Genomic DNA, 16269 nt, shown 5'->3' with positions numbered 1-16269 from the left:
CTATCTGTTAGTTAATGCAAATGTAATTGTATTTAAAGATGGCCGCCAGAGCTTAGTTTCGTTTTAGGTTTTAGTGTCCGAAGCCTAAGATTCATTTCCTCAGAAACGAAACTAAAGGAATGAGCAGAAGAGGAGGAATTCACCAGGAGACGTTCGACGAATCAGAGAGACTAAGCACTAGATGTATGCTGCTTAAACCCCACCCATTGCATTCCCTTTTTAGTACTATGTATTGGAAAATAAAACACAGTTGCTGCTCGGCTACCCACTGAGCTGAACGCCAGAGCATCAGCAAAGATTGAATCAGCTACGTGTCTGAATCATTTCTTTTTCGGTACCAGATGTTCTGCGCTCACATTACAATTTGGAATGACTGGTGAATGAGGATTAATTGTCGTTACGACCCCGACAATTGGCGCCCAACGTGGGGCCGTGGCCAGCGATCCGAGACTCTCTGGACCCATGCCTGGATGTCTGTGGATGATACCCGTAGTGGCTGACCTCGAGGACTGATCACCCTCTGCACGCGGTAAGTGGCGATCATATACACTGTATGTGTCACACTTGCTAGTGTCTCAGCCGTTATTGGTTTGTCTGTGGTCTCTTTTTGGGTCTGGAGAGTGACCGGTCGAGTGGTGAGATCGAATGTGATCCTGTGCCGCTCTGAACCAGCAACTGAGAGACTCGCATCCTGTGCGACCTCTGTACACCACACCTCCTTTACCGGTCATTGTACTCCATTCAATCATCCTACCCGTGACTATTGTCTAGTAGTGAAGTGGAGTGAAAAATTGTGCAAGTTGTAGATTGTGGGGCAGCTTAGAGGAAGGGATAGGAGACGCAGCCTCTGTGATATTGTACCAGCTAGGTAATTAAGACGTCCCGAGCAGGGACCACCTGTATTTCTGTGGAGGGCTCTCACTAGGAGACCGCCTCCCGACTGTTTAGAATATCGTAGCAGGATAGTCTGTTAATCGTTGGTGTTCAAGTTAGGGACAGAAAATCTTTTTCTAATACGTTGAGCGAGTTTCCGTATTGTGGGACACCACCGTTGATATCGCTGCTAGTGGTTTTACTGCAGAAAATCACAGTATTCTGTGAGTCATGTTGCGTCTCTTAAAGCAGAAGAAGTCGGTGCCCCACAAGTTAGATGAGGATGCTGTGGAAGTCAGGGCAATAGTTCAGTCACGGGAGGGCAAGAAGGCAGTCAAGAATGTTGAGAGATTGTATAAGCATGCAGGATTGCCCTCGTCAGGGAGACTACAGCCGGCTATGTGGAATAATCTCATAGAGAACAAACGAGGCATGTTGAAAGATAAAGGATTGTTAGAACAAGCACAAGCTCATCTGCGAGTTGCGCGAGGCTTGAAGAATGAAGGATGGAAAGAAGTCGATGGGGAGGGTGGATCAGATAATGCGGAGCCCGTGTTTGGTTATAAAATGCCTTTGAACTGTGATCTTACAGATTGTAAAATGGCCGCCGTGCCACTGGTGATGAAAATGCAGTCCCAACCACCACCCTATAATGGCGATGGGCCAAACTCTCCAGAAGCGTGGGTGTGTCCTGCTTGTGGCGTGCAGAATCCAAACTGGGTGGAAATCTGCCGTGTGTGTGGGGCGGGCCGTCCTCAGGGGTCCGCCCAGATCATGGGAGGAAGTGGGGCATGCCACACTTCCTCCAGCGGCCATCTTGGTGCACCCGGAACTTCCCCCGGAAGTGGGGCATGCCACGCCTCCACCGGCAGCCATCTTGGTGCACCTGGAATTCCTCCCCAGCCACTATGTCCGCTGGTAACACTTTCCGGCGAGTACTATCAGGGACCACCACTTCCTGAGAAACCCCCAGCACCGACTGATGCTGCCTCCACCTCCAATGTTCCCGTATCCACTTCAGTCTCGGGGTCTGGTCTCCCAGTGCAACCCACTGTGATATTTGTAAACACGCCAGGTCAGGGTCCCTTTACCCTCGAAGCTCTGACCGGCAGTGCAGCTTTCCAGTCCGTAATACGTAAGAGACGCCAAGCTATCGGAGATGATGAAGAATCAGAAGACCTGGACAACCAGGCCGCCACAATTCCCCCTGCCCTGCCAATGCTATTAGGTCCATTCGAATCCCCCCGGCCTGGAAGGAGCCCACTACCTACCCCTCTCAACAAATCTTCTAAGCTGCCCCATGACCCCGAAATCTGGTTCCCCTGTCATTCACGTTATTACATCACACCTCAGGGCTCCCAGGTTCTCTTCTCAGTGGGCTATGGGGACATACTTACACACCAGGTGGGAGCCATAGTGAACCCAGCTAATTCTGCCCTGTCACATAGAGGTGGTTTGGCCCAACAGATAGCTAAAAAGGGGGGCCCATCCATAGCCCAAGAGTGTCAGGCCTACCTTGTCAATTATGGCCCCTTGCATCCAGGAGATGCTATGACTACCCAGGGAGGGAATTTGCCCTGTGATATAGTGCTACACACTGCAGGCCCTATATACGACAACAGGACACCCGAACACTGCCGTACAATGTTGCAGACTGCCCTGCAGACAGTGGTCATTCTTGCAGGACGGCTAGGGAGAGATACACTTCCTCGTAGAACTTTGGCTGTACCATTGATATCTTCAGGACTCTTTGGATACCCACTGGGCCCCTGTATGAAGGAACATGTTGGTCATCAAGAATTGCCTCCAATCAACCCCAAATCTAGACTTACAAGAAGTCAGAATCGTCTGTTACCACGAGTCTGGATTAGAGGGCATCATGCCCTTGGTAGCTGAATACATGGTGCCACTGATGCATACGGGTATAAAGCCTCTGGATGAGATAACACCCACAGCACCCCCAACTGCCCCGGAGGGCGAGGTAGTGACACATGACGAAGAAGAAGAACTGAAGCTGAAGTACAAACCCTTCACTCCGGTACAGATTGATGCTATTGTCAGCAAGTTATGTGACCCAGACAAATTTCCCATGCAGTATGTGAGGAGACTGGAGCAGATTAGGAGCATCTACGGGGCTACATGGTCTGATCTATCAGGTATTACCTCTATCAGAGCCTCCGAATATTTCCTCCCCACCATTATGAAGGAACTGGATCCCACTAAAGCAGGACCTCTCAATAAGTTCAAGTCTGGAAAGGAGTTTATTGCTCAACTCACAAAGTGGGCCCAGGATCGTCTCTGTGACGAAGCAGGATCAATACAGGATATACGACAAGAATCTGGAGAAGCTGTGGAGAAATATGCTGCCAGACTAACTATGCAGTTTGAAGATTTGGGTTATTCAACCCATGTGAAGACGCAGGCAGCCTTGTTGGTCCGTGCTTTTATTGATGGTCTGGAAGATCCACTGAAGGATAAGGTCATGAAGCTTCGTCCCGAATTACCTGATGGTCCCCTAAAACAGGCCCTTACTGTTGTGAAGAGTTATCAGAAATTGCTTCAAAGGGAAGAGAAAGAAGCAGAAAAAGAAGCAGCGAAAGAAGCAGAGAAGGAAGCACAGAAGGACAAAGGCAAGAAGAAACCAGCCATGTATATGGCAGAAGTCTCAGAAGTACCTGTTATGGTGTATCAGGCTCAGGATCGATATGGACCACCACCCTTGAGGTTGAGAGGGCCCGAAGGCCGGAATTACAGGGACAGACCAGTTCGTGATGACCAGGGGAAGCCTCTGTGTTGGGAGTGTGCCAGCCCTGGTCACATGAGAAGAAGTTGTCCTCGCAGGGGGTACCCTCAGAGACCTCCTCCTCCTCCACACTCATGAAGTTCAGGCCAACCGGTGCCCACTTTTCCCGCCACCTGTACTTCATCTTGCGGTGCAGTGACCCTGGAAGTGGACAGCCAACCTCTCAAGTTCTTAGTGGACACTGGGGCGGCCACCTCTGTTATCTCTTCATCTCAGCTGCCTCCTACGATTTACCTGTCTTCAGATTTCCTTACGTGTATTGGAGTTGAAGGCCAACAAACCTCATCACCACTCACTGTTCCTGTCTCAGCTGGCCCTTTCTCTGGTGTCTTTGCCAAATTTCTGGTGTCTGAAACCTGCCCTGTCAACCTTCTAGGAGCTGATCTCCTTCAAAGGCTTCATGCTACCATCACCTTCGGTGATCAAGGGATGGAACTGCAGTTACAGGACCCTGCCTCACAACAAGGCGCTGAGGATCGCTGTGTCCTTAAAGCTTTCCCTCTGATGATGATGACTCTGCAAACGACACCTTCCCCGGATTTGCCCAATGTACCTACCGCTCTGTGGTCAACTGGACCTGAAGATGTGGGTCTGCTCAAAGTGCCTCCAGTAAAAGTACACCTCAAACCTGGGCATCCGTACCCCAGACTACCTCAGTATCCACTTAAGGCTGCCCAAGAGCAGAGCCTTGGAGTTCAGATTACCTCCCTCCTGCGGTCTGGAGTGCTAATCAGATGTGTTTCACCCTGCAACACGCCCCTGTTTCCGGTAAAGAAAAAGACAGCTCCTGGAGACCCCCCGAGATACAGACTCGTACAGGACCTCAGAGCAGTCAATTCAGCCACCATCTTGGAAACTCCTGTGGTACCCAACCCCAACACCCTGCTTTCCCAAGTGCCTACTTCGGCAACACTTTTCACCGTCATTGACCTGGCTAATGCTTTCTTCAGTGTCCCGCTTCATGAAGACTCACAGTTCTTATTTGCTTTCACGTTTCAAGGATCTCAGCTAACCTGGACCAGGACACCTCAAGGTGCCCAGAACTCCCCTAACCAGTTCACTCATGCTATGAAGATGACCCTGGATCCGTGGGTGTTACAGAATCTTCATGTCACGCTTCTCCAGTATGTTGATGACCTACTCCTCTGTGGAACTGAAGAGAATCTGTTTGCTGCTTCTGAGTCCTTACTCCTCTTCCTCCACTCTGCTAACTGCAAAGTCTCAAAGGCCAAGGTCCAGTGGTGCAAAGAGAAAGTTGTCTTCCTCGGACACTGTATCTCTCAAGGCTCGAGACACCTCACCGAGGACAGAAAACATGCCATCGAGGACATCCCTTATCCGAAGACGTACTCTGCTATGCAGTCTTTTCTAGGACTCATTACCTACTGCAGACAGTGGATTCCGGATGCTTCAAGACTCATGCAACCCTTGTATGACTGTCTTAAAACTGGAGGACCAGATTGGGAACATGCTGAAAATCCGTATATCTATGCTCAGCAAAAGGACTGTTTTGAGACTCTCAAGGAAGCTGTTGTCAGTGCCCCTGCTCTGGGTCTCCCTGACTACACTCAGCCGTTCCACCTCTTTGTTTCAGAGTCTGAAGGATATGCCTCTGGTGTGCTAGCACAGAAACATGTTGATCGTTTCCGTCCTCTGGCATACTACTCAGCCAGACTAGACCCTGTTGCCAGAACTGCTCCATCCTGTCTCAAGGCTGTACATGCGGCCCATGTTCTCCTGGACAAGTCTGCTGACATAGCCCTTGGTCATGACTTGGTCATTCAAGCTGGACATGATCTCTCTGCTGTCCTTCAACAAACATCTCCTAAGCATCTGACGAGCCAAAGACATCTCAGGCTTCAGTGCTCTCTACTTCTGCCTTCCAACATCACTTTCCAGAAATGTACTACTATCAACCCAGCCACTTTGCTTCCACATTCTAGGGGGGAGTTACCTGAATGGTATAAGGACTTACCAGACTGGAGATCACCTGGTGACCCACATGACTGTGTAAAAGCACTGGAGCAAGAAATTTCTGCACCACAGAATGTGGTAACTCAGGAACTCCTCAACCCTGATTTGCAACTATGGACTGATGGATCCCGATTTGCAGACTCTTATGGCAAGTTCCACACTGGATATGCTGTCACCACTGACACAGAAGTCCTTCTGGCTGAAGCTCTACCACCTCACCTGTCAGCACAGGAAGCCGAACTTGTGGCCCTACAACAAGCATGTTATCTAGCAGAAGGGAAAACGGCCAATGTCTACACTGACTCAAGATACGGCTATGGAATCTGTCACGATTTTGGATTCCTATGGAAATCCCGAGGGTTCATTACGGCTACAGGAACCCCTGTTAAACATGCACTAAGGATTAAAGCCCTGATGAAGGCACTAGAGCTCCCCGCACAGATTGCGGTGATCAAGGTCAAAGCTCATGGGAAAGTCAATTCGAAGGAAACTAGAGGAAACCATTTAGCAGACCAAGCTGCCAAAGCTGCTGCCATAAAGAATGTCTCAGCAAAGTGGGAAGAAGAAGAAACAGCACCAGAAAAACCCTGTTGGGAAAACACTGCTACACCCGTGATGCCTGTGCTTACCAGAGCACAAACAAAGGAACAAGCAACCAAAGAAGCTACCCAAGCCGAAGAAGAACGAGACTTTGAGAAGTCTGAAGCCCGAAGAAAGAAGAAGAAGTTGATAGAAGACATGGAAATGGAATACCCTGCCACCGGATCTGGCTGGAAGCCAGCTCGACCACCTGAAGAAAGATTGTGGGAAGAACAAAAGTTGACTTCTAGAGAAGAGAAGAAACAGTGGGAAGCTGCAGGAGCCATTCATGGGAATCGTAGTTCGGCCGGACAATACGAATTTCCTAGACTCTATAAGGTGGATGGGAGACCCTGTCTACCCAAAAGAATGTATCCAGCCGTCGCAGCATGGGCTCATGGATCAACTCATCGAGGAAAGAACCAAGCACTAGCCTGTATCAAGAAGCTTTACTGGGCCCCAGGAATCTCTACCACTGTCACAGCTTACTCAAGAGCCTGCCCAGTCTGTGCCATTTGTAACCCAACAGCCACCGCCAAGGTTCCACTTCAGCATCTTGCCAAACCAGATTACCCTTGGCAGAGAATTCAGGTTGATCATATTCAAATGCCCAAGACAGGAAAGTATGAGTATGTCCTAGTGGCTGTGGATATGTTCTCAGGATGGCCTGAAGCCTACCCAGTGACCAATATGACTGCCAAAACTACAGCTAAGAAGCTCATCACTGAAATTTCGTGCAGATTTGGAATACCCGAAGTTGTTGAATCAGATCAAGGCCCAGCCTTCACTGCCAATGTCTACGAGGAATTGTGGCACATGTTAGGGACAGATTTGGGTCTACACACCCCTTATCACCCCTCCAGTTCAGCCAAAGTTGAGAGAATGAACTCCACAATTAAGACACAATTGCTTAAAATGAGCCAGGACCACCCACTCCCATGGCCAGATTTGCTCCCTGTGGTCTTATACCATATCAGACACACCCCACAGGGAAAACATGGCCTGACTCCCTTTGAGATTCTTTTCGGTGCTCCACCTAAAATAGGAGATATTAGGCCTCAAGAGTTGTCTGAGACAAATGATAAAGTTGTACAATTTGTGATTGCATTGTCTAAGGAACTGTCTAACACCCATTCTACAGTTTCTGCTTCTCTTCCAGAATCCACAGGTGACGTGGTCCATGACTTTGTGCCAGGAGACCTGGTGTATGTGAAAAAGTTTGTGCGCAGAGATTGTCTCCAGCCAAGATTTGAAGGACCCCACACGGTGATCCTGGTCACCCCCACTGCAGTAAAACTTGAAGGAAAGAGCACCTGGATTCACGCTTCACACTGCAAAAGAGACCGAACCAGTGTTTAATCACAGAAGTGACTGAAGGGAAATGTTGCTGTTGTTTTTGACCTTGGGACTGGGGGCCATCCTCGCCCCTACCTCTTCGGCCCCTGTTGTAAATAAGAATTCTGGCCCCACTATTCTCTGGGTAAATCTGACAGCCCCGGTGAATATCTGGCGATTTGATTTCTGTGATGTAGTCAAGTGCCTTGAGACTGAACGGATAGTAGGGGGAACTATCCAGTTTTATATGTGTGTTACCAGACAATACAATGATAATTGTCATTATTGGACAGATGCTGCCTGGAGTACAGGGAAAGATTGGGGATATAAACCTAGCGAAGCCATGTTCCCTAAGGATAGGACGGGTAGGAGTCTTCGTGAGAGAATGCATCTAACAGCCCTTCTGCAACCACTTAGGGGCTGTAAATGGGGTAAAAGTTGTCACCCCCTCCTCCTGAATCTTGAAAACGCCCAATCTGCTGATCTGCAGACATTTGTATTGGGAAGAAATTATAATTATGTATTTAGTGCCGGACCCCATGCGTATTTAGGCCATATACAGCTCCAGGATATTAGCTCTAGACCAACCAAGGCCCCTGTTACCAGTATACCTAAAACAGGCCCAAGTGAGCGTTTGCAAAGTGTAGTTAATGAAGTGATACCCATTCCAGGTCTCAGGTGGCAAGAGGTTTTCTCCATAGAAACACAAACAGCCCCAAGGAAAAACCTATGGTTAGAGTGGGTAAGATACAATGTAAAAGTCCAGAACATCTCTGTAGGATGTATTGCTTGTGCTGCTGCGAATACGCACCTCTACACACATGCATTGCTTTTCCCTGATGACAACATCACTGCCTGTGTTATGAATCTGTTGAAAGGTTTGAAGCCTACTGATTGCCCAGACTATGTCCCACTAATTCATGAGAAACCCAAACTAAAGGTTCCAGGAGAAGTAACCGTATTAGCTGACAATTACACCTGCTACAATTCCTATAACACTACAGGTACACCAGTAGGGATCTTCGAGACAGGTTTCTGCAGGGAGAACAGTTCTTTAGCTACTGACTTGCTAATCAAACATACACATTATATGTACGACATTTATTGGTTATGTGGGGATGGTAAGCTCCGTCCTAGGTTGCCTAATGCCTGGATAGGCCAATGCACCCTTGTTAAACTAGCCATGCAGTTCAAGATTCTACCTTGGGATCCAAAGATACCTGATGAACCTACCAGAAAGAGGAGAAGTCTCGATCAGCTCCACATGAGTTATGAAGAAGATCCACTAGTATATATTGATGCCATTGGAGTGCCAAGGGGGGTACCGGACCAGTTTAAAGCCCAGAACCAGATTTATGCCGGCTTTGCTTCTATAATCCCACAGGTGCAGATTAATAAAAATGTTGAATGGATCAATTACATATATTACAGTGAACAAAGGTTTGTCAATTTTAGCCAAGATGCCTTCCAGGGTATAGTTGAAGAATTGGGCCCTAACACTAGAATGACTCTTCAAAACCGACTAGCCCTTGATATGATTTTAGCTGAGAAAGGAGGAGTTTGTGGGATGGTGGGAGAGGAGTGTTGTACCTATATCCCTCAGAACACTGGAGTGAATGGAAAAACCATGATAGCCCTTAAAAAGATAACTGGGTTAGCAGCAGAATTGAAAACTAATGCCGGAGTAGACACATCCTTCTTTTCCAGTTGGTTGGGTGGGCTCAAGGGATTCTTTCAACAGGCCTGTCTGGTACTGATTGCCCTCCTTGTAATTGGATCGATAATTCTCTGTTGTGTTATTCCCTTGTACAAAAAGGTCATTGTCAAAGCAACTCCGACTGGTACCTTCCTCAATCAAGAAGTAGACCCACCAGAGTACAATGGTACTGATCCAGGGGAAATCCCTAAGTATATTCCTCTCAAGAGAGTAGACAAAACCCCCCATTCTCAGATGATGCTGAGAGATTTAGTTTAGGGACAGTGGGAGAACTCCATGTGAGGTTAGTGAAGGGTTCAGCTGCCTGGAGGCCTCTCGCTAGGGGAGAGTTTCTGAGGTGTCTGGATGAAGAAATCCACCTCCCCTTTTCCCATCACATGGACAGTCTCGAAGGATCCTTCTTTAAGGGAAAAACTTAGTGTTTAGGGGGGATTGTCAAGGTAAAAATGTATTTTCTTATATACTTTTTTATACTTTTATATAACTTTATACTCTTTTTGTACTGCTATACTTTTATACTGTGAAACAATAAGTTTTTCCTATCTGTTAGTTAATGCAAATGTAATTGTATTTAAAGATGGCCGCCAGAGCTTAGTTTCGTTTTAGGTTTTAGTGTCCGAAGCCTAAGATTCATTTCCTCAGAAACGAAACTAAAGGAATGAGCAGAAGAGGAGGAATTCACCAGGAGACGTTCGACGAATCAGAGAGACTAAGCACTAGATGTATGCTGCTTAAACCCCACCCATTGCATTCCCTTTTTAGTACTATGTATTGGAAAATAAAACACAGTTGCTGCTCGGCTACCCACTGAGCTGAACGCCAGAGCATCAGCAAAGATTGAATCAGCTACGTGTCTGAATCATTTCTTTTTCGGTACCAGATGTTCTGCGCTCACATTACAATTTGGAATGACTGGTGAATGAGGATTAATTGTCGTTACGACCCCGACAATGGCACCTCAATGGTAAGTCTGTTGTAAGGCAAAAATGTGGCAGAAAACGCTGTACAACGAGAAGAGGTGACCGGACCCTGAGGAAGATTGTGGAGAAGGACCGATTCCAGACCTTGGGGAACCTGAGGAAGCAGTGGACTGAGTCTGGTGTGGAAACATCCAGAGCCACCGTGCACAGGCGTGTGCATGAAATGGGCTACAGAGAAGCAGCACTGGACTGTTGCTAAGTGGTCCCAAGTACTTTTTTCTGATGAAAGCAAATTTTGCATGTCATTCGGAAATCAAGGTGCCAGAGTCTGGAGGAAGACTGGGGAGAAGGAAATGCCAAAATGCCTGAAGTCCAGTGTCAAGTACCCACAGTCAGTGATGGTGTGGGGTGCCATGTCAGCTGCTGGTGTTGGTCCACTGTGTTTCATCAAGGGCAGGGTCAATGCATCTAGCTATCAGGAGATTTTGGAGCACTTCATGCTTCCATCGGCTGAAATGCTTTATGGAGATAAAGATTTCATTTTTCAGCACGACCTGGCACCTGCTCACAGTGCCAAAACCACTGGTAAATGGTTTACTGACCATGGTATTACTGTGCTCAATTGGCCTGCCAACTCTCCTGACCTGAACCCCATAGAGAATCTGTGGGATATTGTGAAGAGAAAGTTGAGAGACGCAAGACCCAACACTCTGGATGAGCTTAAGGCCGCTATTGAAGCATCCTGGGCCTCCATAACATCTCAGCAGTGTCACAGGCTGATTGCCTCCATGCCACGCCGCATTGAAGCAGTCATTTCTGCCAAAGGATTCCCGACCAAGTATTGAGTGCATAACTGAACATTATTATTTGATGTTTTTTTGTTTGTTATTAAAAAACACTTTTATTTGATTGGACGGGTGAAATATGCTAATTTATTGAGACAGGTTTTTTGGGTTATCAGTAGTTGTAGGCCAAAATCATCAGTATTAAAACAATAAAAGACCTGACAAATTTCAGTTGGTGGATAATGAATCTATAATATATGAAAGTTTAATTGTAATCATTACATTATGGTAAATAATGAAATTTAACACTATATGCTAATTTTTTGAGAAGGACCTGTATATCTATAATATACAGTGGAGAAAATAAGTATTTGATATACTGCCGATTTTGCAAGTTTTCCCTCCTACAAAGGATGAAGAGGTCTGTAATTTTTATTGTAGAAACACTTCAACTGTGAGAAAAGGAATCTAAAATGAAAAAAAGCAATCACATTGTATGATTTTCACATAATGAAATTGCATTTTATTGCAGGAAATAAGTATTTGGTCATCTACCAACCAGCAAGAATTCTGGCTCTCACAGACCTTAGTTTTTCTTTAAGAAGCCCTCCTACTCTGCACTCATTACCTGTATTAATTGCACCTATTTGAACTCGTTACCTGTATAAAAGACACCTGTCTACACATGCAATCACCAGAGAGCTGTGTAAGGACACCACAGACAAAATTGTAGACCTGCACGAGGCTGGGATGGGCTACAGGACAATATGCAAGCAGCTTGGTGAGAAGGCAACAACTGTTATTAGAAAATGGAAGAAACATAAGATGACTGCCAATCTTCCTTGGTCTCTGGCTCCATGTAAGATATTGTCTCGTGGGGTAAGGCTATGTGCACACATTGCGGTTTGCCTGTGGATTTGCAGCGGATTGACCGCTGCGGATTCGCATCAGTTTTCCATCAGGTTTACAGTACCATGTAAACCTATGGAAACCAAATCCGCTGTGCCCATGGTGTGGGAAATACCGCGCGGAAACGCTGCGTATTTTCTGCAGCATGTCAATTCTTTGTGCGGATTCCACAGTGTTTTACACCTGCTCCTCAATAGGAATCCCCAGGTGTAAAACCGCAGGTGAAATCAGCACAAAAAATGCAGGAAATCAGCTGTAAATCCGTGGATTTTTCAAAAACGGTGCCGAAAAATCTGCACACAAATCCGCAATGTGGGCACAAAGCCTTAGGATGATTCAGAGAAAGGTCAGAAATCAGCCCAGAATTGCTCGGGAGGACCTGGTCAATGACCTGAAGAGAGCTGAGACCACAGCCTCAAACATTACAGTTAGTAACACACTAGGCACTCGTGGATTAAAATTCTGCAGGCCCCGTGCTCACTCCAGCACATATCCAAAAGTTCTCCATTGTTCATCTGTATGATTCAGAGGAGACATGGGAGACGGTCATGTGGTCAGATTAGACCAAAATAGAACTTTTTGACATCAACTCCACTCGCCGTGTTTGGAGGAAGAAGGATAAGTACAACCCCAAGAACACCGTCCCAACCGTGAAGTATGGTGGGAGAGGCATTCTTTGGGGGTGCTTGTCTGCCAAGGAGACAGGATGACTGCACTGTATTGAAAGGAGGATGTTTGGGGTCATGTATAGAGAGATTTTGGCCTACGACCTCCTCCCTTAGTAAGAGCATCGAAGATTTATTGTTCTGAATCTTCCAGCATGACAATGACCTGAAACACACAGCCAGAGCAACTAAGGAGTGGCTCCATAAGAAGCAGTTCAAAGTCCTGGAGTGGCCAATCTTTGGAGGGAACCAAAAATCAGTGTTGCCCATCAAAAGTCCTGAAACCTGAAAGATCTGGATAAGATCTGTATGGAGAAGTGGGACAAAATCCCTGCTGCAGGGTGAGCAAACTTGGTCAATAACTACAAGAAATGTCTGACCTCTGTAATTGCAAACAAAAGTTTCTGAACCAAATATTAACCCCTTTGATGTATTGGAAAATAGCACCATTTGTTTTTTAAACCACACTTTGAATTTTTTTTTCCTGTTTTCCAATACACGACATGTTAAAACCTATGGTGTTGTTCAAAAGTACAATTTGTCCAGCAAAACACAAGCCCTCATGTGGCCATTTTGACAGAAAAGTAAAAAAGTTATGGCTCTAGGAAGAAGGGGGGCAAAAAACGAAAATGCAAAAACGAAAATACCTCCATTATGAAGGGGTTAAGTTTGTGTTTCTATTGTATCAAATACTTATTTCATGCAATAAAATGCAAATTAATTATGTAAAAATCATGTGATTTTTTTTTTCTCTCTTAATTTTACACTGTCTCACAGCTGAAGTGTACCTGTATGATAAAAATTAAAGACATCTCCATTCTTTGTAGGTTGGAAAACTTTAACAATCGGCAGTGTATCAAATGCTTATTTTCCCCACTGTATATCCTTATTATATATCTATAAATTGATATACTGTATATCTATATAGAGTGGGGGAAAGAAGTATTTGATCTCTTGCTGATTTTGCCCACTGACAAAGACTTGAACAGTCTATAATTTTAAGGGTAGGTTAATTTTAACATTGAGCGATAGAATATCAAAAGTAAAATCCGGAAAATTACATAGTATAAATTATATAAATGTATTTGTATTTCTCTGTCGCCCATGACGGCACCACGGAGAGAGGGGATCCGCCCACCAAGGACAGGAAACCTACAGATAAAAAGGCGGTACCACTCTCCTGCATCAGTTGGTTTCCTGTCCTTGATGGGAGACCTACAGACTTACCAGAAAGAAGATCGACGTGGGATTCCGGGGCCAATCAGTCCGACTCAGGCAGCTGGGGTCCCTCTGCCTCGGCTGGTGTGGTTACCCGAGGCACCACCGCTGGGGCTAGTAGGCCTTTAGGGTGTGTGGGGGAGGTGACATGGAGTTCGCGGTCACCTCCCCAGGTAAAAGGCAGCAGCTGCAACATCCAGGGGGGTCCCTCTGTGGTTGCGGGAGGTGTAGCGTGGCCCTCCCTGTAAAAGCGTCAGCCTGCACACTGCACCGCCACCCGGCGTGCAGAGCCGCGCATTAAGGCCGCAAGGAGTCGGTTCCTCTCCATAGGTGCTTCTAGGGCGACATCTTGGTCCGACGGCGCATGCCCGAGACTTACCAGTCTCTCGATAGCGCAGGAGCACGGGAGCTGCGCAGGCCCCAGTGGGGTGCTTCTGCGCAGGCGACGACGGCGGGAGCTTCTGCGCAGACGCCGGCAGGGGCTGCGCGGGCGTCGGAGGAGGCTTCTGCGCAGGCGCTGGCGTTGTCCGCTACGGCGCATGCGCCAATGATGGGCGCATCTGTGCAGACGCCGGCGTTTGATGGGTCGGCGCTCGCGCCGGCGTTGTGCGCATCTGCGCAGGTGCCGGCTCTGGACATCTGCGCAGGCGCCGGTGGATGGGCGCATCTAAGTATCGGCGTGGGCACTGGCAAGGAGGCGCATCTGCGCAAGCGCCGGCGGACGGCGCTCGGCGCCGAATCTATGAGCTCTGCGCAGGCGCAAATTAAAAAAAACAAAAAAAAAACGGCGGGAATCTCCCGTTTAAAAAAGGAACAGAATCAGTTGCCAGCGGCTCCGCAGCGTTACCCGCAGTGTTATCTGTATCACGAGCCAAGCAGCAGTACGAGCCTCTGGCCAGCGTGAGCCTTGTGTCACAGCATTGGCACCACAGTGGCAGCACCAGCCGCAGCAACAATGGCAGTATGAGTGACCCAGCATCACCCGTGCCAGAATCACCACCTCCAGGGTCGTCGCAGCAGCAGCAGCAAAAACGACGACAACTGAAAGGACACCAGGATACCACCGGTAAAGATCGCCAAAGGTCTCAGCATAGCAAGGAGTCCAGCACGGCGTCAGGGAAAAAGACGGACATAGAGCATCCCCAACCGGTATTTATGGGTCCTGGAGGTGGTAAGTGATCTTCGTGAATGTCAGAGGCAGTAAGATTATTATTTGTCTCTCTTATAGGGGAAGAAAAGCTTAGGAAAAACTAAGCATAAAATCTGTGCCCTTTGTAGAGAAGATCCCCCATCTACCTGGGAGAAAAGACTATGTAATACATGCATACAGCAAACAGTATCTGAGAGCCTTCCCGGGTTCGCAGCCGATTTAAAAACCGTGATCAAGGATCAGGTCGAAGACACCTTTAGATCCCTTAAGAAAGGAAAAAAACGGAGAAAGACCAGACACATGTCCCCGTCTCCGGCATCAGACACAGACAGTGATAGCTCAGTCTCAGTTTCCTCTGACTCCTCTTCTTCATCATCGTCCTCTTCTTCCTCGGCGGGGCACAGTTGTTTTCCCATAGAAGACACTGATGGCCTCATAAAAGCAGTGAGGAGCACTATGGGGCTGGTAGACTCTCACCCCAAAAGATCAGTTCAGGACATTATGTTTGGGGGTCTAGAAGAGAGAAAGAAGAGGGCCTTTCCGCTCAATGATGCGATCTCGTCACTAATTAAAAAAGAGTGGAAAAAACCCATTAAAAAATCACTGTTAACTCCGAAAAGAAAGTACCCCTTCGAGGACGAATCCTGCTCCTTCTGGGATAGAGCCCCTAAACTAGATGTCGCCATAGCTAAGGCATCAAAAAAAATTTGCTCTCCCTTTTGAAGACATGGGGGTCCTGAAAGACCCTATGGACAAGAAGGCGGACGCCTTTCTCAAAAGCTCCTGGGAGGCAGCGGGAGGAGGTCTAAAGCCGGCAGTAGCAGCCGCATGTACATCCCGCTCCCTGATGATCTGGTTAGATCAACTAGAGGGCCAGCTCAAAGGAAAATCATCCCGGGACTCAATCCTCAATACTTTGCCGGTAATGAAAGGGGCTGCGGCATTCCTGGCCGATGCTTCGGCCGATTCCATCAGATTAGCTGCCAGATCAGCAGTCTTCTCAAACTCAGCTAGGCGCGCGCTCTGGCTTAAATGCTGGCCGGGCGATCTGCAAACAAAAACAAAACTATGTACCATCCCCTGCGAAGGAGAATTTCTGTTCGGCTCCACCCTAGACGACATCCTGGAAAAAGCAGGGGATAAAAAGAAATCTTTTCCCTCTCTGAGTTTCCCCTCCTATAGGAAGCCCTTTCGGAGCAAGAGGTTTTTCCGTAAAAAACCGGGGAGAGGCCAAGGGAGATGGGAAGATAAGAAAAACAAAAACAAGGGATTCATTTTTAACCCCTTAACGACCGCCGATACGCCTTTTAACGGCGGCCGCTAAGGGTACTTAATCCACAG

At 47.4% G+C, this 16269-nt stretch overlaps 1 protein-coding gene across 1 annotated transcript; it reads left to right on the top strand.

The window, feature by feature from the left end:
- The first annotated feature begins 248 nt into the window (after nucleotides 1-248).
- Nucleotides 249-10125, top strand: LOC143814467 (uncharacterized). The gene is made up of 2 exons (XM_077293452.1): nucleotides 249-529; nucleotides 7389-10125. The coding sequence occupies exon 2, from the start codon at nucleotides 7611-7613 to the stop codon at nucleotides 9537-9539; it is 1929 nt and encodes a 642-aa protein (XP_077149567.1). The 5' UTR covers nucleotides 249-529; nucleotides 7389-7610; the 3' UTR covers nucleotides 9540-10125.
- Nucleotides 10126-16269: the final 6144 nt, after the last annotated feature.

The sequence above is a fragment of the Ranitomeya variabilis genome, chromosome 1 (genome assembly GCF_051348905.1).
Source record: "Ranitomeya variabilis isolate aRanVar5 chromosome 1, aRanVar5.hap1, whole genome shotgun sequence".
In the NCBI taxonomy this organism is placed as follows: domain Eukaryota; kingdom Metazoa; phylum Chordata; class Amphibia; order Anura; family Dendrobatidae; genus Ranitomeya; species Ranitomeya variabilis.
The sequence above is the reverse complement of the archived record's forward strand: the minus strand, read 5'-3'. Positions and strand labels throughout refer to the sequence as shown.

Bases quoted from the DNA above. Each gene is read 5' to 3' on its own strand.
- LOC143814467 (XM_077293452.1), top strand. From the start codon at position 7,611: ATGTTGCTGTTGTTTTTGACCTTGGGACTGGGGGCCATCCTCGCCCCT.